Source organism: Geotrypetes seraphini, chromosome 7 (genome assembly GCF_902459505.1).
Source record: "Geotrypetes seraphini chromosome 7, aGeoSer1.1, whole genome shotgun sequence".
In the NCBI taxonomy this organism is placed as follows: Eukaryota; Metazoa; Chordata; class Amphibia; order Gymnophiona; family Dermophiidae; genus Geotrypetes; species Geotrypetes seraphini.
Genome location: NC_047090.1, coordinates 45,522,837 through 45,546,657, shown reverse-complemented (window position 1 = coordinate 45,546,657; position 23,821 = coordinate 45,522,837). Strand labels below are relative to the sequence as shown.

Sequence of the window (23,821 nt, the reverse complement as noted above, 5' to 3'; positions counted from 1 at the left end):
CCAATGAGAATCTGTTGAAGTGCAACATGCAATAGAAAATGGATCTGAAACAAGGGTACAAGTGATCTGATCCAGCGTACCAATGTCAAAATAGAAAAAATTAGCTATGAAAATATATGTATACATAAGTGTGGAAAAACCTCCAAAGTGCTGAGGGCTCAGACTGAGGTAGTAAATAGAAGAGATGAAAGCTAATGTAGTATGTTGCAAGTTGATCAAATTTAAATTAATTCAGAATGTCAAAGGCATGTCCTGCCAAAAGAGTAAACCACATCGAAGAAAGCACAGAAAGTGTATGCCACTGTATAGAAGTTTGAGAGAAACAACCCCTGTGTCCAACTGAATAGAATAACTATAGAAAGTGAAGCTATCCAGTAGCCATGCACTATTCTAAGAGTTAAGCTGTGGTAAAGAAAAAACATAGTTGAGGTTTGTTTGTTTTTTTTCTATGTATTGAGGCACTGCTATCCATCACTACTCTGAAAAAGATTGGAGTAAAGATAGGGACGTGCATTCATTATATATTGAACAGCAAGGGCTCCATGGGCGATCCGGGAAATTACAGACCAGTAAGCCTCACTTTGGTGCCGGGCAAAATGGTAGAAACGATTATAAAAAATAAAATTATGGCACACGTAGACAAATATGATTTAATGAGACAGTGTCAGCATGGGTTCAGCCAAGGGAGATCTTGCCTCACAAATTTGTTTGACTTCTTTGAAGGTGTGAATAAACATGTGGATAAAGGTGAGCCAGTTGATATAGTGTATCTAGATTTTCAGAAAACTTTTGATAAAGTTCCTCACGAGAGGCTCCTGAGAAAATTAAAGAGTCATGGGATAGGTGGCAAAGTTCAGTTGTGGATAAGGAATTGGTAATCGGATAGAAAACAGAGGGTCATTTTTCTCAATGGAGGAGAGAAAACAGTGGAGTGCAGCAGAGGTCTGTACTGGGACCGGTGCTATTTAATTTATTTATAAAAGATCTGGAAATTGGAACGAGTGAGGTGATTAAATTTGCAGATGACACTAAACTGTTCAAAGTTCAACTGAAGCAGGCCATTCAGGCGTGGTTCCCTGAATGGAAAAACCTTAATAATCAATATAGTATGGAGTTCTTATGGGTGGACTTCTTGGGTGGACTTCTTGGGTCACCAGGCCACCCAGTGGTATAAATTGCTGACTGGATTTATTAAAAAGAAACCAAAACACTGGTCTGAGAGACATTTGGAGCATTGAGATTAAGCATCAAATTACTGCGTCTCAATGGCCACGAATTTGGACTTGGAGGATGAGATGTACAGTGTCGGCATCTATGAGACAAACTTGTTTTTTTCTGTTACATAGAGCATTATGGACCCCTGTTCGGTTACAAAAATTGGATAGCTCTAAGTCTAATTGATGTTAGCACTGTCACCTTGAATCAGGAACTTTAGACCATTTATTATTCTATTGTCCATTTATTATGAATTTTTGGAAATCAATTTGGGACCAAATTAATTGTTTATTAGACATCCCAGTGGCATTATCATATGATACTGTGCTGTTTGGTATGGCAATAAGAGCAAATAACAAATTATTACTTATAATGACTGGGGTTGCCATTCAACAAATTATGTATAATTGGAAAAATTGGAGTAGATTAAATTATATTTCTGGTGGAATTTCTTATGTTATGTTTATAAAATGGAGAGATTTATTGCAATACAGTGGGGATGTTTCAGGAAATTTCAAGATGTGTGGGAGCCATTAACAAACTATTGTACTGATTAGATGACAATTTTTCCCTTAAATTTACAAGTTCAATTGTGAGGGGGTATAATTTTATTATTACATATTGTACAAAGTATTTGATTATATGATAGGGAAGGGTGGGAGATAAGAGCATATCATTTGTACCATTGATGATTATTAAGTGATATATTTATTGATTATTTGTTTGATTATTAAGTGATATATTTATTGTTAATTTTTTTGGACATATTGTCACACTTATTGTAAGTTTGAAAATGAATAAAGAATTAAAAAAAAAAAAAAAAATCCAACAACTGTTCAAAGTTGTTAAAACGCATGCAAATTGTGAAAAATTGCAGGCAGACCTTAGGAAATTGAAAGACTGGGCATCCAAATGGCAGATGAAATTTAATGTGAAAAAATGAAAAGTGATGCTCATTGGGAAGAATATCCTGAATCACAAGTTACCAGATGCGAGGGTCCACTTTGGGGGGTTAGCGCCCAAGAAAAGGATCTGGGTATCATTGTAGATAATACGATGAAACCTTTCGCCCAATGTGCGGCGGCGGCCAAAAAAGCAAACAGGATGCTGGGAATTATTAAAAAAGGGATGGTTAACAAGATTAAGAATGTCATAATGCCCCTGTATTGCTCCATGGTGCAACCTCATTTGGAGTATTGCATTCAATTCTGGTCTCCTTATCTCAAGAAAGATATAGTGGTGCTACAAAAAGTTCAAAGAAGAGCGACCAAGATGGTAAAGGGGATGGAACTACTAAAACGGTTAGGGCTCTTCAGCTTGGAAAAGAGATGGCTGAGGGAAGATATGATTGAAGTCTACAAAATCCTGAATGGAGTAGAACGGATACAAGTGGATCGATTTTTCGCTCTGTCAAAAATTACAAAGAATAGGGGGACACTCGATAAAGTTACATGGAAATACTTTTAAAACCAATAGGAGGAAATTTTTTTTTACTCAGAATAGTTAAGCTCTGGAACACGTTGCCAGAGGATGTGGTTAAGAGCAGATAGCTTAGCTGGAGGAAAAGTCCATAGTCTGTTATTGAGAAAGACATAGGGGAAGCCACTGCTTGCCCTATATTGGTAGCATGGAATATTGCTACACCTTGGGTTTTGCTCAGGTACTAGGGACCTGGATTGGCCAACCTTAGAATGGGCTACAGGGCTTGATAGACCATTGGTCTGACCCAGTAAGGCTATTCTTATATTGTACTTGCATTGAGAGAGAATACTGCAAGCTAACGCTGTTTCAAAAATGGCAAGATAAAAAAGCACCAAGGAAGTGCAGGATCTGGACTCCAAAGAGTTCTAGTAAATAAATCAGGTTATGTGTGTTGTGTGCTGTGACCTGGCTTTTCCTGAACTGTGGTACTGCACCTCCTATGTCACCGGAACCACAGAAGGTAGGGTGGTAGGAGCTGAAGAGCTGATTTGAGCTTCACCTGCAGTACCTACTGTCAGTCTTGAGTAGGGGGAGGTAGTCACATTGATGAGGGTCGTGACAAGGACCGTAGATCGAGGCAATACCTACTTGATTTGGAGGAGGACCATGAAACCCGAGACTACCTTTGCTGAGTCAAGGTCATTGTGGATAATCCACCTCCCCTGGCAGGCCGAAACAGGACCTTGAGGGGAGGGAGCAGAATGTCCAGGTGCCAGTAACTGCCAGTCCCCTCATACTGCAGGATACCAGTTTGCTGTCAGATTCCTCCATATCCTAGAGGGGAGGGAAGCAGTTCTGAAGCTGGAGACATAGCCTTCCATCAGCACAACTGGGTATAGGAGGGTGGTTGTTCCGTCAAGACTTGTAAATAATTATTATTAGTATTTATTTAAAATTTTTCATCCACATTTAGAACCCACCAGCTTCAAAAAAAGAGAGAGAGCCACTGCCACTCATGAATTAAAACTCCGTGTCTAATATGCCGCTACTAAAATGAAAATAATAAAAAAAAAACAACAATCCAGCGGCAGGAGCTTCTGGGTACTTAGTTAATAATTATCATATTATAAAAGTATTAATAATATATAGATTTCCCTTTTTTTTTTTTACTTGCTGTGATGGCAGCGATAGGTTTCCCTCCCCTTGTGGAGTCAAAATAGAGGGGAAGGAACAAGTGAAGAAAAAGAAGAATGCGGGCCAATAAAATGTTCTCAATGGTGCGGCCTGCAGAGTCCCAGCACGGGAACCAGTGTGGCTTTCCTATTAGCTGCTGAAAGCACCCATGGTCCCAACACTTACCTTGGCGCTCCTGGGAGATCCGGGAGCTGCCTCATATTATTGATTGCCACCAATGCTGGGGTGCAGCCAGTTGAGGTGGAACGGCTCTTCCCTCACCCGCTGGATTGAAGCAGAGCCCTAAGGGGAGGGAACCAAAAATACCTTTTGCTTTGCCGGTATGCTCGCCATTTCGGCGCAAAGCTTCTTCTTCATACCAGTTGCCACCAGTGCTGGGACCTTGTTATCAGCCCAGCTGAGGCGGAAGGCTCTTCCCTCCCCCGCCGGACCATGTCAGAGCCCTGAGGGGAGGGTAGCCAAAGGAATCTTCTGCTGTTGCGCCAGTGCTGAAACTTGTCAGCCTTGGCAAATGTACGCTGCCCTCCCCCGCTGGAACCGAAGCAGGGCCCTGAGAGGAAGGAGCCAAAGTACCTGCTGTTTGCCAGTGTTCACTCCGTGCAGGCATAAAGCTTTTTATTTTTTCTGTTTTGTAATAGATGAGTCACCGCCAGTCCTAGGGTGTTATTGGCCCAGCTAAGGCGGAATGGTACTTCCTTCCCCCGCCAGACTGAAGCAGAGCCATGAGGGGAGGGAACCAAAAATACCTTTTGCTTTGCCGGTGTGCTCTCCATTTCAGCGCGAAGCTTCTTCTTCATACCAGTTGCCACCGGTGCTGGGACCCTGTTATCAGCCTAGATGAGGCAGAACGGCACTTCCCTCCCCCGCCGAACCAAATCAGAGCCCTGAGGGGTGGGAGCCAAAAGGAATCTTCTTCTGCCTCGCCAGTGCTGAAACTTTTTTGTCATTGTTGGCAGATGTACGCTGCCCTCCCCCGCCGGACCGAAGCAGGGCCCTGAGGGGAGGGGGGACATATAAATCAGCTGTTTCTTCGCCAGCATTTTCTCCGTGCCGGTTTGTAGCAACATCGGAGGCGTAGACATCTTAACTGCCAAAGTCTCCGCGGTCCTAGCAGCCGCTATGTGATAAAGTGGGGCTGGCAAGTCTGTAAGGGCAACAGACCCGAATTTGTTCTGCAAAATGGCTTGTTATGATTTTGTTCCGTCTCTCTTTTTTTTTTTTTTTTAGCGATTGTTGTTTTAGCCAAAAAAACACTTGTGATTAGCTGACAGTCAAAAAAAAAAAAGAAAAAACTGGCGGTTGAAGAAATTAGTTTCCCTGTCACTGAAGATCTGTGAGAAACAGGTCGGAATTTCACACTTTTTTTTTTTTTTTAATTACTGCCCTAAGGGCTAGAAAGCCAAGATTTTCCTGACTAAAAACTACTTTTTCTTTTTCCTATTAATATTTTTCTCTGAGAAAGGGAAGAGCCGTGACTGTTCAGGAATGGGTCAGAAAAAACTGACAGGCAGAGGGAAGGGGCTCGAGTACCGTAGTAGGGCAATCCTGCACATGCTCCATAAGCTTCCTATAGCTAGGGGAGAGTATCGACGTCATTAGGCTCAGTCAGAGACTTCACCATCAAGTGGGGCTGCATATCCCCTGCCTGTCTCCAGAGAACTATAGCTACATGATGCAAGGTTCTTATGTTAGGAGTCAACTCACCACCCATCATACCCACGTATCGCTCTATAGTACAGCTGCACCTTGAATACTGTGTGCAATTCTGGTCGCTGTATCTCAAAAAAGATATAGCAGAATTAGAAAAAGGTACAGAGAAGGAAAAGGAAAATGGAAATGATAAAAAGGATGGGATGACTTCTCTGTGAGGAAAGGCTAAAGTGGCTAGGGCTCTTCAGCTTGGAGAAGAGATGGCTCAGGGGTAATACGATAAGAGGTCTATAAAATAATAAATGGAGCGGAAAGGGTAGATGTGAATCGCTTGTTTACTTTTTCCAAAAATACTAGGACTAGGAGACATGTGATGAAGCTGCTAAGTAGTAGATTTAAAACAAGCTGGAGAAAATATTTTTTCACACAACTGTAATTAAACTCTGGAATTCGTTGTCAGAGAATGTGGTGAAATCAATTAGCTTAGCGGGGTTTTAAAAAAGGTTTGGATAAATTCCTACAAGGGAAGTCCATAGGCCATTATTGAGATGGCTTGGGAAAATCCACTGCTTATTCTTAGAATAAGCAGCATAAAATCTGTTTTATTACTTGGGATCTAGCTAGGCACTTGGGATCTGGGTTGGTCACTTCTGGAAACAGGATACTGGACTTGATGGACTTTCAGACTGTCCCAGTATGGCAATTCTGAAAAAAATAAAGCCCTATTTTATGGCCACATTAAAAGGCGGCTGAGCATACAAGATAGTCTCGTGCTAAAATATGATAAACCCATTTATTAATGCATTTTAGTAGAATGGCCCCTTAGTGAAATTTTTGAGTGCAAAGCTAGGCACCTAGCCCTACTAAATTTGCAAAGAGGCCAGTTTAGAAGCCCAGCTCTTAAAGTTAGCTGCATAAACCATCTGATATGGGCCTTATAGACCTTATTGTGGAGGATTATGTCCCTATATAAAGAGGATTGTAGTGGAGCAGGCAGTTTTTTGTCAACGGAGTCTGAGGCCTCACAAAAAGCAGCCCTATGAATAATGAATGGATGACTGAATTGAGGAAGGCTTTCTCTCCAGCTGTTACTCACACCTCCTATGGGAAGTTATCATTGATGGTTCCTGCTCCCTGAATGACTCACACAATCTCTTTGCTGGGACAATGATCTGAGGGAAGTTTTATCACTTTTTAAATACTTTCTCTGCTTAGAAAGAATGGTCTCCCATTGTGTATCCTGATACATGACTAAATAATGGTCTAAGCTATGAAAAGTGCCTTCCATTTGTATGCGTGCTTCTTAACATGAGTGTAACCCTGTAGGTTACCTTTGTGTATTGTTTGCATAGATGTGTTACCTATAAGGTCGCAGACTGTATTCTCATTTTTTGTGAATTACAGCACACTAGAATGTCCCTGACCTTTGTGTATTACAGGTACAGTGGATCTTTCCTGTGATATTCCCTAAGTGTAGATTAGTGGAGAATTACTTATTCTGAATGTACTACTTTGTTGGAAATCCAGGCATCATTTATTGCAAATCTTAGATGCAACCCCCCCCCCCCCTCCATCTATGTGAGGTGTGAGTACCTTTCCTAGTAGTGTCAATTTTTTGGACTTCTCATTCTTCTTTATTTCTTATACTGTTTTCTTTTTCACTATATTATTGTAGCTCCTTTTTCCTTAAATAAAATTGTAAACCACATTGACAGTTTTTCTCATAAGCAGTATACTAAGCCTTGGAAACTTATTTGCATATGTGCAAATATTTTAATCCAACTTCATGTGGGGTCAATAGGATAGGTCTGAAACCTGTTTTTCTTCACCTGTAGCACTCATGCTTTGCATCATTTATAGACCATTGTTATTCGATATACTGCCCATCAAGAATATTTAAATTGTTTACATATAGTAATAAAAAGAGATTATAATTGCAAACTGAATCACTTCATAAAGCGATAAATAAATCCCATTTTGGCAAGACAGCCATGTTCTTTGCAAACATGAAATAGTACTTCCGACGTCCCTAATGAAAACCGATTCAAAAGTTAGACTAATGGAAGAACAGCCCAGTTGGTCATGTGAAAAGTTCCTACTGTAGTTTAATTGATGGATCAGGACTTCTACTCAACCAATTGGACAAGCTTGGGATACTTCAGAGGCTGAATTCACAGTCTCCGAGGGGCAGGATTTATGGGAATGACACCTAGATGGTCAATCAGGACCGACTGTTTTGAACTCTCAAAAGAAGCCAAGCTAAATAGCTCCTGTTGGTCCCTTGATATGTCTGGGTGGGAATGAAGGCTTATGGCAGCAGATTCCATTCTGGTTCCGATTCAGCTGGAGAGAGTTACCAGGTCCAAAACAGAAAGCAGGACTAAACTTCTACGATGCAATGAGGTAAAGACAGGCTATCCCAAGTAAACTGAGTCAGCTGATCACCCTGAAAATGGGAGGATGGGGGGGACAGAACTCAGCATCAAGACAAAGCACAGAATACTAAGTTCAGGTCTCACCACTGACATTTCAATTAAGATACTGTAGCTATCCATTTATACAAAAGAAAAATAAGAGGCCAATAGAAAACCCTCAGTGTTTCACAGTGCAGGGTTTGGAATATGTCAGTTTAGGAAGCTCTTAATTAACCAGGGCTTCCTAAATTGTAGGTTGGGACCCCAAATAGTCACAAAATTTGCACGGCTTGGGTAGGCTTTCCATAGGTGCAGTGGTGTACCTAGCATATGTGACACCCGGGGCCCATCATTTTTTGACACCCCCCCCATCTGTACAAAAAACATGATTTTTAGTAACAAGCCACATGTCACACATGAGTACCTAGGAAAAGGCAGCATCTTACATACTGCAGTGAGCAATACAACATCAATACACCCATTGTAAAACTAAACAAGCCAGACTAGTACAGATCAATCCTGCAATTAAGCCTAACATAAAACCATGTCTTTCGAACACACAGAACACAGAAAACACCTTCGCCTAGTACAAAACTGTAGTGTGGATTTTAGCCATGGTGGTAATAGCTCTGGCTGGTCCGGAACATCCTCGAAAGACTTCTTGTCGGTGGGGGGAGGTAAGATTGCAGCGGCGCAGGCCGGGGGAAAGGAAGGTCAGGAGAACCCGGACCTGGCCGGCTGTGCAACCCCTGAAGCCGTGCACCCGGGGCGGACCGCCCCCCCACCCCCCACCCCCCCTTGGTATACCACTGTATGGGTGCCATCATTATTCTGTTCCTTCAGGGGTTACACAATTTTATTGATTGTGATCATGGGGTCATGGCCACAAAAAAAGATTGAAAAGCACTGACCTAAAAAGTGAACAGGAGAAGGAGTCTAGTAACTAAAGCAGCAGACTGCAAACTGGGAATGTCCGGGTTTAACTCCCACTATTGCTCCTTGTGACATTGGGCAAGTCCCTTCATTCCTTACCTTTCATAGGCACATACTTAGAGGTCGATATTGAATAGCCAGGGCTAATTGGGCATAATCAGCTGCATTTAACCAGATAATATTGCTGAAAATGCCTGGTTAGCATTCAAGCCAAAACCGGGTATTCTGGGGGCATTCCGGTGGTGGAGTCAACATTTTAGTTGGTTAAGCGCCAATATTTGTCACTTAAGACTCATATACAGACTATGGAAATCGGAACACCTAAAGCCCTACTATATGAAACTACGTTGGCTACCCATAACTGCAAGGATCAAGTTTAAATTAGCCAGCACTACCTTCAAGATCCTGACAGGCAATGCCCTCAACTACCTAACAGGGTTGGCCACCCTACTCCAGGGTAGTGATGCCCGATTCAGGGAACATTTTTTTTTTTTTTCTAAACATCCTGGCGGGTTTATTTTTCACCCACCCCAGCCCCCTCTGCTCTCCCCAACACCACGCCGGCAATGTGGTGCAAACAAAATAAATTTAAAAAAAAAGACTTTTCCTTGCTCTGGCAGGATACACATTTCAAATCCAGCACATTGAAATCACCCGCTCTCTTGGTACACTGATCTCCTCTCATGGTTTTCAATATCGCCTCTATGCTGACGACTCCCAGTTCTACCTCTCCACACCGGATATCTCTACAGGAGTTCAGGCCCGAATTTCAGCCTGCCTGTCCGACACTGCCACTTGGATGTCTTGCCGCCATCTCAAATTGAATATGGCTAAAACTGAACTCCTTATCTTTCCGCCTAAACCAAGGGTAGGGAACTCCGGTCCTTGAGAGCCATATTCCAGTCGGGTTTTCAAGATTTCCCCAATGAATATGCATTGAAAGCAGTGCATGCAAATAGATCTCATGCATATTCATTGGGGAAATCCTGAAAATCCGATTGGAATACGGCTCTCGAGGACCGGAGTTCTTTACCCCTGGCCTAAACCCACCTCCCTCCCTCTCGCCGTTCTCTATTTCTGTGAATAATACTATCCTCCTCCCTTGTCTCGTTGGCTCGCAACTTTGGGGTGATCTTTGACTCCTCTCTCTCCTTCTCTGCTCAGATCCAACAAACCGCCAAATCCTGTCATTTCCCCTCTATAATATTACCAAAATCCACCCTCTTCTCTCTGAGCACACTACCAAAACCCTTATCCACGTTCTCATCACCTCGCGCTTAGACTACTGCAACATACTTCTCTCAGGCCTCCCATGCACCCATCTCTCACCTCTTCAATCCGTTCAAAATTCTGCTGCACGACTCATATTCCGTAAGAGCCGCTATTCTCACATTACCCTTCTCCTCAAGTCACTTCATTGGCTCCCCATCTATTTCCGAATACAGTTTAAACTCCTCTTGCTGACTTACAAGTGCATTCACTCTGAAGCCCCCCAATATCTCTCCTCACTTACCTCCCCCTGTGATCTCCACTCATCGGGCAAGTCCCTCTTATCTGTACCCTTCTCTTCCACTGCCAACTCCAGACTCCGTCCCTTCTTTCTTGCAGCACCATATGCCTGGAACAGGCTGCCTGACTCTTTTCCCTGGAGAAGAGGAGACTTAGAGGGGTTATGATAGAGACTTACAAGATCATGAAGGGCATAGAGAGAGTGGAGAGGGACAGATTCTTCAAACTTTCAGAAAATAAAAGAGCAAGAGGGCATTCAGAAAAGTTGAAAGGGGACAGATTCAAAACGAATGCTAGGAAGTTTTTCTTCACCCAACGAGTGGTGGACACCTGGAATGCGCTTCCAGAGGGCATAATAGGGCAGAGTACGGTACTGGGGTTCAAGAAAGGATTGGACAATTTCTTGTTGGAAAAGGGGATATAGATAGAGGATTACTGCACAGGTCCTGGACCTGTTGGGCCGCCGTGTGAGCGGACTGCTGGGCACGATGGACCTCAGGTCTGACCCAGCAGAGGCATTACTTATGTTCTTAATACGTCATGCCTCATCCCTGGCAGGGTTCACATCCAAGCTAAAGGCCCACTTTTTTGAAACTGCTTTCAACTCTTAACTCCCACTCACTACTGTCAATACCTAGACCCACTGTATCATTTCCTCTACCATAATCTCCCCAACCCTGTAATGTTCTGTCTAAATTAGATTGTAAGCTCTTCTGAGCAGGGACTGTCTATTGTATGTTAAAACGTTTAAAGCTGCATACACCTTTTCAGCACTATAGAAATAATAAATAGTAATAGTAGTAAAGTAGAAAATAACATTTTTTTCTACCTTGCACTGCCATAACATTTGTTTCTTTCCCACTGTCTGCCATCTCTCTCCCCCTGTCTTGTGCCCTGGGTCAAACCTCTCTATTCTCCTCCATGTAACATCCCTCCCTTCCTCCTCTCCATTATCATGTGCAACATTTCTTTCTCTCTCCCCATGCACCATCTCTCCCTGCCCTTCACCCTATGTCCAACATTTCTCCCTCTTCTCCACCAGGTGCAGGATTTCTCCCACTCACCCCTTTCTACCTCTTTGTTGCATCTCTTCCCTCCTCTCCTTCACCCCATGTCCAACAATTCTTCCAATCCAATCTTTAGTTTTATATTCATCCCTACAAGAGGGCTCGACTCGGTTGGCAAAATATTAACAAAAAATATACAAAGAATTGGACTAAACCTTATCTTCTATAGTCATTAACTTGAAGAAAGGGAGTCATTAATAGATTTCTGAAATAAGTAAGTCTTCAATGCTTTACGGAAAATTGATAAATGGGAGAGAAGTCTGACTGTAGAAGGAAGATCATTCCAAATTTTTACAAATAAGAAGGAAAAGGATCAACAAAAATTAGCCATAGTTTTTATTCTCTTAACAGTGGGAAAACCAAGTTTAAATTTCTGAGAACTGAGATTAGAATTTTTATGTGAATTAAAAGAGAGACAGCAACCAAAAGGAGTAATGATCCCATACAGAATTTTAAATATAACAGTAGTGCACTTAAACTGGATCCTCCAATAAACAGGAAGCCAGTGAAGGGATCTCAACAAGGGTGGGACACGGTCATATTTGTGCTTGCCATATCAATTTGGCCACCGTGTTTTGAACAAATTGTAATCTTTTCAAATTACATCTACTTAAGCAAACATAGGGCTCCTTTTACGAAGCCGCGGTAGCGGCTTTAACGCGCGCGACTTTTAATCACGCGCTAAGCCCCCCCGCTAGCTGAAAAACTACCGCCTGCTCAAGAGGAGGCGGTAGCGGCTAGCGCATCCGGCGATTTAGCGCGCGCTATTACACGCTTTAAACCGCTACTGCGTCTTCGTAAAAGGATCCCATAGAGTGAGTTGTCATAATTTAATTGAGATAAAATAATAGCCTGAACTATGACTCTGAAGTGTTGCCGGAAAAATAAGTGATGAAATCTTCTAAGCAGAAGACGTATGAGGAGAGACTGGTAGCCCTGAATATGTACACCCTAGAGCAGTGGTCTCAAACTCAAACCCTTTGCAGGGCCACATTTTGGATTTGTAGGTACTTGGAGGGCCGCAGAAAAAATAGTTAATGTCTTATTAAAGAAATAACATTTTTGCATAAGGTAAAACTTTTTATAGTTTATAAATCTTTCCTTTTGGCTAAGTCTTAATAATAATATTGTCATTTATAGCTAAAGAGACATATGATCAAGAAACTATTTTATTTTACTTTTGTGATTATGATAAACATACTGAGGGCCTCAAAATGGTACCTGGCGGGCCGCATGTGGTCCCCGGGCCGCAAGTTTGAGACCACTGCCCTAGAGGAAAGGAAAGACAGGGGAGATATGATTCAGACGTTCAAATACTTGAAGGGTATCAACGTAGAACAAAATCTTTTCCAGAGAAAGGAAAATGGTAAAACCAGAGGACATAACTTGAGGTTGAGGGGTGGTAGATTCAAGAGCAATGTTAGGAAATTCTACTTTATGGAGAGGGTAGTGGATGCCTGGAATGCGCTCCCGAGAGAGGTGGTGGAGAGTAAAACGGTGACTGAATTCAAAGAAGCATGGGATGAACACAGAGGATCTAGAATCAGAAAATAATATTAAATATTGAACTAAGGCCAGTACGGGGCAGACTTGCATGGTCTGTGTCTGTGTATGGCCGTTTGGTGGGGGATGGGCTGGGGAGGGCTTCAGTGGCTGGGAGGATGTAGATGGGCTGGAGTAGGTTTTAACGGAGATTTCGGCAGTTGGAACCCAAGCACAGTACCGGGTAGAGCTATGGATTCTTGCCCAGAAATAGCTAAGAAAAAAATTTTTAAAGTTTAAATTGAATCAGGTTGGGCAGACTGGATGGACCATTCGGGTCTTTATCTGCTGTCATCTGCTATGTTTTTTTTTGTTACATTATTAATTTGGGAAGAAAAAGAAAGTGCGGAATCTAGAATAAAACCCAGAATTCTAGATGAGAAATCAATTTTCAGTAGATCACCTGATACTAACAATACTGAAGTAGGCAACTGTTCTAGTTTTGGCCCCAATCATAATAATTTTGGTTTAGTGGTGTTAGGCCCAACCCAGAATTCTTAGAATACAAGAGTTAGGGCTCCTTTTACAAAGCTGCGATAGCGTTCTTAGCGCACGCTAAACCCGCGCTACGCGGCTAGAACTAACGCCAGCTTGATGCTGGCGTTGGCGTCTAGTGCGCGCGCTAAAACCGCTATTGCAGCTTTGAAAAAGGAGCCCTTAATGTCCGATGTCAGATTATTTAAAGTAGAGTCGACTTCAAGTAAAATGAAAATATCGTCTGCATAAGTGAAAATTGTTCCAGCTGGAAATAATTTCATAAATTGTAATGTAGTCATGTAAATGTTAAATAAAATGGGAGATAATGGTGAGCCTTGAGGCACCCCACAAGCGGAGGTCTAGGTAGACGAACATTTACCTTCATTGTGCACTCGATATGATCGTAACATCAAAAATCCTTTAAACCAATCTAATACTTTTCCATCAAGACCAATATTAGTTAACAATTGAATCAAAACGTCATGATTAATGACATCAAAAGCCACTGATAAGTCGAATTGCAACAAGATGGCATAACGACCCTGAGACATAAGATCCTGAATTTTTGCTACCAATGAGATCAGTGATGTTTCTGTACTAAAATTTGGGTGAAAACCATGCTGAAAAGAGAGTAGAATTGAAAATTCATCCAAATATTTTGAAAGCAATTTAGAGACAATAGATTCAATTAATTTGGTCAATATTGGTATATTTGCTATGGGGCGATAACTAGCAGGAATAATTGGATCTAGATCTGTATTTTTCAGCAATGAGGAAAGTGCAATATGTCAGTAAATATTGTATGCAGGCTAAATAGAGAACCATCAACATCAACAAAAAAATACCTCTCTTTTACAATACCATATATACTCGAATATAATTCGATCTGAATATAAGTCGAGACCCCATTTTCCCCACAAAAGGAGGAAAAATGGTTGACTCGAATATAAGTCAGGCGGCTTAATATTCAAGTGCCCTGCCTGGCTCTGCACCCAGTTCCCTTTCTGCCAGGCACTGTACCCAGAACCCTTCTCTCCCTCCCCTGTCAGGCATTGCACCCAGCCTCCTTCCTTCCCTCCCTCCCTCCCCTGTCAGGCATTGTACCCAGCCCCTTTCCTTCCTTCCCCCTCCCCTGTCAGATTCTGCACCCAGCACCCTTCCTTCCTTTCCTCCTTCCCCTGTCAGGCACTACACCCAGCAACCTTCTCTCCTTCCCCCGTCAGGCATTGCACCCAGCCCCCTTCCTTCCTTCCTTCCCTTCCTCCCCTGTCAGGCAATGCACCCAGCCCCTTTCCTTCCTTCCCCCTCCCCTGTCTGGCAATGCACCCAGCTCCTTTCCTTCCTTCCCCCATCCCCTGTCAGACTCTGCACCCAACATCCTTCCTTCCCTCCCTCCTTCCCCTGTCAGGCATTGCACCCAGCTCCCTTCCCGTCAGGCATTGCACACAGCCATTAAGGAAGCCGCTCAGCACTGAGCAGCAGCACTAAATCACGTGCCTGCTCGTGCTTCTTCTCAGTAGCCGAAGATACTGTAGCCAGTTAACAACGGGGCAGGAATTTGGAAAGTTCACTCCTGCCCGCTGCACCTCCACCGACGATCATCGATAGAGGTATGAGCCTGAGTCTAGGACAGGGAGGGCGGCAGGGTGCACGGTGGCAGTGGCCTGCAAAAATTTTGTAAGGGGCAGTGTATTGGCTCGAATATAAACTGGGACCCCCATTTTTGGGCCAATTTTTTGACCCAAAAATCCCAGTTTATATTCGAGTATGTACGGTACCTGAAATTTCAAAAATATTTCACTTGATCTGAATATGTTTAAATGTGATCTTCACTGTTTAATTAAACCTCAGTAAAGGAGGAAAAAGCCTCAGATTCTTGTATACTGCAAGTACAAGACTGAGCAAAGATTAGTGGTTTCTTTCATTTTGATTAATGATTACAGCATTCAAGGAATGAACTGAGATAACGAATGCTGGAGTACGATTGGGAATATTTGTCAGTATTTGCTCAAGTAGGAGGTATTTTAGCCCTTTCTAGTATGATTTTTCAGTATAAGCCTGTCTAGAGAAAGGAAACTACTTACTTGACCTGAATGGAACTCATCTTTTTTTTTTTTTAACTTATCTTGATTTACCATTAAAATAGTTTAAGCTTATTTTTTATTCAAATAGTGTAAGTTAGTTTAATATATCAATAATGTTTTAAGACAAACTAGGATAAATCATCTACATGTGTAGAATGAAGATTAGAATAAGATGAAATCCAATCTGGAGCACCAGCATGTATGTCTCTGGCATATTTATCCGCTATAACAAAACCCTTAGCGTGCATGCGCACTTCAATTTCCATGCCTCCGCATCCGCAGTAGAGTAGAACTCTGCCTGCGGCGGTTTCACCATTGCCCTCCCTCGGCGATGCTGTGAGGTCGGATCCAGTGACGACCGGCCCTACCAAGAGGGGGGGGGGTCGGACCGCCCCAGGTGGAAGCATGAGGGGGGTGTTGCAATCCCAGGGCAGGCAGGAAATTTAATCACGGCTCTGCAGCGCTGAAGATGAGGCACCAGTCCGGGAAGAGCAGAAGAGGGTACAGGGAACGAGTTAGAAGACAGCAGGAATGTAAGCGGACCCCAGATAGTTAGGCAGGTAGGAGAGACAGAGTACATGGATGGGGTGGGTCACCACCACTCAGCGAGCGAGGGCTAAAGGAGCCCTCCCCCCCTGCCCCGGAGATAGTGATAGTGCGGTGTGTGGAAGTGCGCCATGGCCCAGCAGTTCGCGAGCTTCTTGTGGAGCAGCATCAGGCAGCGATCCAGCACCAAGGGTAAGCGAACGGGGTCCGGAGGGGAGACGGGACACGTTTGCCCGTTGTGTAGCTGGGCAGGTGTGTGCGGGCAGCTGGCCACAGCTGGATTGAGGAAAGGGTAAGGGATCTCTTAGCTGGCACAGGTGGAAGGCGGTTTCAGTGAGGGTCTGGGCAGGGAGATAGACAGAAAGAAAGATAGACAGTGGGAGGGAGAGAGACAGAAAGAAAGGAAGAAAGAGACAGGGGGCAGGGAGAGAGAGAAAAAGAAAAAAGATAGACAGAGCAGGGAGAGAGAGAAAAAGAAAAAGAAAAAAAAAGATAAATGGGGCAGGGAGAGAGACAGAAAGAAAGATAGACAGCGGGAGGGAGGGAAACAGAAAGAAAGACAGACATCTATTCTAGCACCCGTTAATGTAAGGCTTACATACTAATTTACTGTACTTATAAAGTATTTCTCTTACTCTCAATCTTTGCTGCCCTCTAGTGGCTGTCATAGCTAAGGACCAGGAACCAACAAGACTTTTTAAAGCTTTGCAGAGAATGCCATTAAGAGGTACAAATGCATTCACTGAATAACACACTGAACACCATTTAATATAAGTGCACATAAAATAATTTTCAAACAATATTTGAACTTTCGGCTCAAACGACTGCACTGTGACAAATCTTTGAAGAAATCTGATCATTAAAAGTGTGCTGGCTGCAAAAGTCTGGCTCCTTACAGGATATAATTTTTGTGATGCAAAAGCTGCGCGTTTTTAGTGCCGGCTGCCACGGTAACAGCTCCGATGCTAATAGAATTCCTATGATGTCGGAACCATTACCACCGTGACTGGTGCTGAAAACCGCTCCACGCTTTTGTAAAAAAAAAAAAGGGGGTGGGGGGAGGTCTATGAGCGTCTGAGCTGTTACTGTGGAGGCTAGTGCGGCTTTGTATAGGAGGGGATAATTGTGGCGGTAATTCAGATTCTTTCCAAGCTTGGTGGTAAAATCTCAGAGCAAGAACTCCTAGGCTTATTTATCTACCCAGGATGATAGAAAATCAATGAGGAATACATCAAATCTGACCGTGATAATATGGGGATATAAATATAAAATCAGTTTTTTCACTGCTAGTACTGTCCATTTTCCTTGTATCAAGCAAGTATTTGTGGTAGATACTCTGGATAGCTACTCATAAAATACGATCTCTCGTACGAGGAACGGCTGGATAAATTAAAGCTATACTCACTCGAGGAACGCAGAGAGAGGGGTGACATGATAGAGACATTCAAGTATCTCACGGGCCGCATCGAGGTGGAAGAAGATATCTTCTTCTTCAAGGGTCCAGCGGCAACAAGGGGGCATCCGTGGAAAATTAGGGGCAGGAAACTGCATGGGGACACCAGGAAATTTTTTTTCACTGAAAGGGTGGGTGATCGCTGGAATAGTCTTCCACTTCAGGTTATTGAGGCCAGCAGCGTGCCTGATTTTAAGGCCAAACGGGACAGACACGTGGGATCTATTCACAGAGAAAGGTAGGGGAGGGTCTTTGGGGTGGGCAGACTAGATGGGCCGTGGCCCTTATCTGCCATCTATTTCTATGTTTCTACGTTCCTATAGAAACCCTAAGAAAACGTTCAGCTTTCCTCTTCCCCCTATTAACCAAGACTACCCTTCCCTGAATAATATATGTATGCTATTTGAATACTGAGAACCCTCCCTCCTGTTCTTTGTTTTTGTGGCTATTGGTCTATTTGCTTTGATTATAGCTGATCTGTGCTGCCACTGTGCCCCCCCACCTGAAGTTGCTACCCTAAGAAATCACTTAGGCCCAGTGGGTCGCCGTGGGCTGGTTCATCGTCCGATTTTAAAACAGCGATCAATGTTCAAACGACTTTGCAAGCAAATGAGTTTCACAGAGATTTGCCATAATCCCATCCGATTTGTCATTGGGAAAGCAACTGTGACACAGGCACAAATGTACAGGCCTACAACTGTCATCCATAATGTTGTCCATTGAAACACAAAGCTCACGATGATCACTAATGCATGTAATTCACGGGCTTTTAAATCATATAGCATGCTTGCGCTTCCTCTTGCCGTAAAGCAAGTTAGCACGCCATAGATGTCCATCGATGCCATTGTCGTTAGGAGGGGGTGGACAGATAGCAGCTTCCCGTGCAAATGCGGGACGTAAAATGAGGGTGTGCCGGAAAGTTTTTTGCCCAAGGCTTCTTCGTTTTGGTTCATGACAAACAGAAATTTTCCAGTTCCCTTATTGGGCCCCATCTTTATGCCACCCCCCTCATATGCTAAGTTTACACTCTTAACGGGCATGCATAGGACACACCTTCAACACACGCATTCAAAATGTACCTATAGCACATGAATTATGTCCTTTCCCAGTATGATAAATTTCATAAATTTTATATTTTGATTTCATGGCAGACCTGTCGGTAAGACACTTATGAGTGGTCTTGCTTGACCTGTCGGTTTTATCGGGTCGCTAGAAGTAATCACTAGATTTAGTGCATTCTTTAGTGATGTTAGGGAATCCACTGGTGTGCTCATTTTAATATTAATGATCTCATTTTAATACTAATGGGGTCTTTTGCAAGGCAGAGTCAGAGAATGTACGAACGCATGGAAAACTACGCGGTGAACCATTGCGTACATCGGGTCAGCAAATTAGGTCATCGCTAAACCAGTTTAAACTGGTTTAGTGATGATCGTTAGACAATCGGAGAGTTTAGTGCATCCGGATCTTAGTCTTGAGCTGGCCTGACCATTATTTAAGACTAGACAGCTGCTTAGGGCAGGAACTTCTTAGGGGCAGCAAAGAACAGCTACAGTCAAAGCAAAGTATTAGATCCTGATAGCCACAGAAACACTTAAGAACCATGGATAATTAATTTGCAGCTCTCAAAAACTTCCTGTTCGGTGAACAAATTCAGACAACCTAAATACTTTTTTGCACCAGGTGAGTGATCACATGCTGAAGCTGGGAAGCTTCTAAGGTGGCTTCTGACTGCCTGGTGCCCTTCTTCAGCGATCCAGAGTCCGGATTTCCCAGTGTCTTGCAATTCTAGACTGCATTTGAAAAGGCTCTGGCACAATCCACTCGGCTCACACCTCAGCTCAAAGCCAGCAATGACCTGCCAATGAGCTTCTCATTCCACCGCCAGCACTTCTGGGGGAAGGGGGAATTCCCAGGCTGCAGGAATTGTAAAACCTTTCTTACACCTTGCATACAAAACGGATTTCACACCACAGTGATAGAAAATTACATTCAAAAGCCCACTCGTCAGCGCAGCATTAACCCAACGTAATAAAGAGTGTATCGTCTAGGGCAGAAAAGACCAGCAGAGGCAGGAAAACACACAGAGTAACTCATAAAGAAAACCCCCCAACAAAAAGCATCACCTATTATTATAATATTTAGTATAAAGCTTCTTCCCCCTCCCCCCTCATGTTTAAGGGTCCATGTCTGGGGAAGAAGCAAGGTTTGTAGCTACACAGGCAGTATGGGGATAGCATCAAGAGCAATTAACAAAACGTCCAAGGTGTAATTTATGAGCCTTGGGAATGAGTGGGCCTATTTGACCCAAGAGAGAAACTTTCAGGTCAAAAAAAACAGTACAAAGTGAGTCTGCTCTTAGACCTGCAAATGATACACTGCTCCTGAGGTCCTATTGCCCTGTGAGGTAGAGCAGTCGGGGCCAGCCTAGTAAAACAGTCACATGCGATTCTGCCCCCCACCAAGGGCACAGAAAATGAATTAGATGGTACCTTGTGAATGCCAGGCTCAATTCTCCACTTTCATTTAAAAAGAACAAGAAATGCTGATTAGTATTAAAATGTTGAAATGCAAAAATTACTCTATTGTTGTGCTTATAAGGAAGCTGTGCAGATGATATAGATGAGTCTACACGAATTATTATGCTCAGAATCATGGAGGGGGGTGCTGGGAATCACCCCAGAACCAACCACCTCACTGCCCAATCATCGCATGTAAAGAGTAGACAACATATTATATCATGTAAAAATTTTTAGTTGTGAATGTCTAATAACTCATAAAGTTTGCTGAGTCTCTCTATGAGTTAAGAGGCCATTCGGAAAAGTTGAAAGGGGACAGATTTAATACAAATGCCAGGAAGTTCTTCTTTACCCAACGTGTGGTGGACACTTGGAATGCGCTTCCAGAGGACGTTATAGGGCAGAATACAGTACTGGGATTTAAGAGAGGATTGGACATTTTCCTGCTGGAAAAGGGAATAGAAGGGTATAAATAGAGGATTACTGCTCAGGTCCTGGACCTGTTGGGCCGCCGCGTGAGCGGACTGCTGGGCAAGATGGACCTCAGGTCTGACCCAGCAGAGGCATTGCTTATGTTCTTATGTTATTAGACATTCACAACTAAAAATTTTTACATGATATAATATGTTGTCTACTCTTTACATGCGATGATTGGGCAGTGAGGTGGTTGGTTCTGGGGTGATTCCCAGCACCCCCCTCCATGATTCTGAGCATAATAATTCGTGTAGACTCATCTATATCATCTGCACAGCTTCCTTATAAGCACAACAATAGAGTGATTTTTGCATTTCAACATATGTCTCTTTATCGCTCATTTTTGTGAATTGCTTTAAGCGTTACTCCTTTTTTAGATTAGTATTAAAAGACATTTTTCCAAAGCAACTGGGCAGATCAAATGCACTTCCAAATAAAATGTCCCCAGTTTTAAGGCTCTTCTCTAAAATCATGCCCAGTTCTAAGCCTGGCACGCTACGGATGCGCCCTTACCTATCTGCATGACCCTGCCAAATACAGAGGTGTTGTCCACTGTACTGCAGTTCCATCGCCTCTGCTTGAATTGGTGTTGACATTCCTTGATGCCAGTCTTGGCTCCTTCTCCGATATACACCATGTGGTCCTGATACAGTTGGCACAGTTTTCTCTGGCCGGGGGACAGCCCAGTGAGCTGGCTGCAGAGCGGCTGAGCTCCTATAATGTACATCTCAGGTCTTTGGATGGGGTTCAGAGCTAAAGACCTAGAATGGAAAAATCAAATACAGTCAACAAACCCCGGCGTGAAGTCTCCCAGAACCTACTGGGCTCCTTTGCTAAACACAGAAAATACTACAGGTTTTTAGCCTAACATGTTCAAGCAGTGCGTTTCCACTAAACAAGGTTTTTCTTGCAAAGTTTCACCAGCCCACAGTTCAACCCTAAAGCATTCTTGCATGGTGGGGAACTATTATATTCCACTGCATGCATCACACTAATTAAACACTTCAAGCCCTTCAGAAGGAGGGTTGCAAAGTTACAGCCTGTCCAGATTTTGAGCAACATTAGGGCAATAACTGGATTTGGAAAATATTTGAAAACAGTACTTAAAGCAATTTTAACCCCAAACCAAGGGCAAAGCGTGTCTATGCAAGACTGCTGAAAGCTAGGAACAAGTAGCAGAAATTAATTCTTGCAATTCCCTTTAGGAACTTTCCTCATAAAAGCATCAGCAAAAAGAAACAGGTTCAAGATTTTTTTTTCCCTGACCCCCCCCCCCCCCCATTTTTACAGAATGCAAGTTGATTAAAACGTTGCATGTATGCAAAATAAGCAAACGACCCAAAACTCTCTCCCCATCCCACTTACCACCAGGAATTGGCTTCTGCCGGGAGCTGGGTGTAGCTGGACAAGACGGCGGCTGTAAGCAGCAATCCTATGCCGGTCATAGTGCGCCTTTCCCGGCTCCGTCGCCCTCGAACCGGCGATCTCTGGAAAAGAAGCAGAAACGGTCGGCTTCACTCCCAGTGTGTCAACGCGGCGGGGATCATAGGAAAAAGGTGCCCATAGCGCAAAGCAGCGCCGGGAAAAGCCCCTTCACGGCTCACCGGCTCCCCCTGCTGGACAGACAGGCGAGCAGCATCCGCCCGTCCGGCCTTTTGCCGCAGCGGTGCCTCCGAGTGACGGGCCTCAGCACCCTCGACCACACTTTATGAGGCTCGCTCTTCAGCCTATGATTGGTCCAGACGGCAAAGCCAGAGTTAGTGGGACAAGAGTTGATAGCTTTGTGGGGGGAAGGGAGGGGGGGAGGAACCAAGTGACAAGCTGGAGAGAAGAGCACCCAATTTGTTAAAAAAAGAAAGAAAGAAGGAATGAGTGAATTCAATGCAAAAGAGAGATCAGAGCGCGGACACTCTCCCCCCCCCCCCCCCCCACTGCCAACCCACAATCCAGATTCTCCTCCCCCGTGAATAGACACAAGAAGAAAAGGGGGCGCTGCAGAAAGCTGTTGCGGGGAAAACACGCGAGCTTGCTGCTTTGATCCGAGACGTTTTCCGGGGCTCCTTTCTGCGCCCCCCCCCCTTACAATCACCCCCCCCCCCCCATTGCAACTGCTGGAAGGGAGAAACTATGGCCAGCAGCCCGGTACTGGTGCTTGGGGATGAGGATCTGTTTCCCCAAATCGTCCCTTTTTGCTCTTAGCCATGCCAGTCCAGGTTTGAGGGGGGGGGGGGGGATCGGCTGCAATTGAGCCCAGTCCCTAATTCTTTTCAGGTCTCTTTAATCTCTCTTTGCACGCTTGGCTTGGCAGCTCTTTTCTTAAATGCAGGAAAGTAGCCTCGGTTTAATCCTTTTCCTAGATCTATCCCTGCACCTTAAGTTTTTCTCTTTCTCCGGCGACCCCCCCCCCCCCCCCTCTCGACCCGTTTTGGACTGGAGTGAGAGGGAATGCGGAACTGGTCCCAGTATTTAATTGGTGTCACTGCTAAGCTTAACGGGGGGGGGGGGGGGGGGTTAGCTGTGTGCCACAGAAGGTGGACAGGTGCAATGATTTGTTGTTGAGGTGTGTGCAAACAGAAGGGGGGGGGCACATCAAAGGAGCCCAAAATACAACCCTCTCCTTTTGTCATGCAGAGCTTTTTCGGAAATGATCCGCGGTGACTCCCAATGCCCCCTCCCCCTCTGAAAACTTCCTTTCCCCTTCAAAAGAATCTCTCCTTCTTCCCCCCCCCCCCCCCCCCAACTCCAGCTCGGCACCCTCCCCCTGCCCCGGGCAGTGGGTCTGTGAATACTGAGGCTCGAGATGAAGGGCAGATAGGACTGGCACCAGAGGCTAATGGCTTTATGGAGGGGTGGGCGACTGGTCCAGGGCATAAGAACAAGAGAAAGAGGTTCAAAGGTTGTTCTTGTCTAAACATGGTATCACCAAACTGGAGCATTAGTCGAAAGGAATAGCCACTCTCTCCAACCAGGTAGTGTAGATACATTCCTCACCTCCAACATAGCCTCCTGCCATTTACTCACTTCCTTAGAAGGGTCTGAATGACCCTCATCTATGTACACAAACGTTTTATTGGCCCAATAAAAGATTTCACAGTCCTCAAAGTAGCCCTGTGGCCGCAGCACTAACCACCCCACCCAGCTATACAATCTAATAGCCTTCAGACTACATCTCTCTCCTTCCCATGTCTTTAATATCCTTCACCATCAACAAACCCACCACCATCACTGCACATCCCTCATCACATATATTTGCACAAAGACAGACATTTTTTTAAGCAAGAAGTTTAATCCTGCTTATATCATTACAGTCCTGTATAGCCTT

General features: G+C 44.0%; 1 protein-coding gene across 3 annotated transcripts in view; it reads right to left on the bottom strand.

The window, feature by feature from the left end:
* Positions 1–23,821, bottom strand: part of WNT5B (Wnt family member 5B) — a 244,454-nt gene that overhangs the window by 52,937 nt on the left and 167,696 nt on the right. For 2 of the 3 annotated variants that reach the window (XM_033951683.1, XM_033951684.1), the window contains exons 2-3: positions 21,865–21,986; positions 21,013–21,260 (exon numbers count right to left, since the gene is read on the bottom strand). In XM_033951683.1, coding sequence (XP_033807574.1) covers positions 21,013–21,260; positions 21,865–21,986 — 370 coding nt within the window. Of the gene's footprint in view, positions 1–21,012; positions 21,261–21,864; positions 21,987–22,103; positions 22,553–23,821 lie in introns of those variants that run through there. The other variant, XM_033951685.1, reaches the window with a different exon arrangement.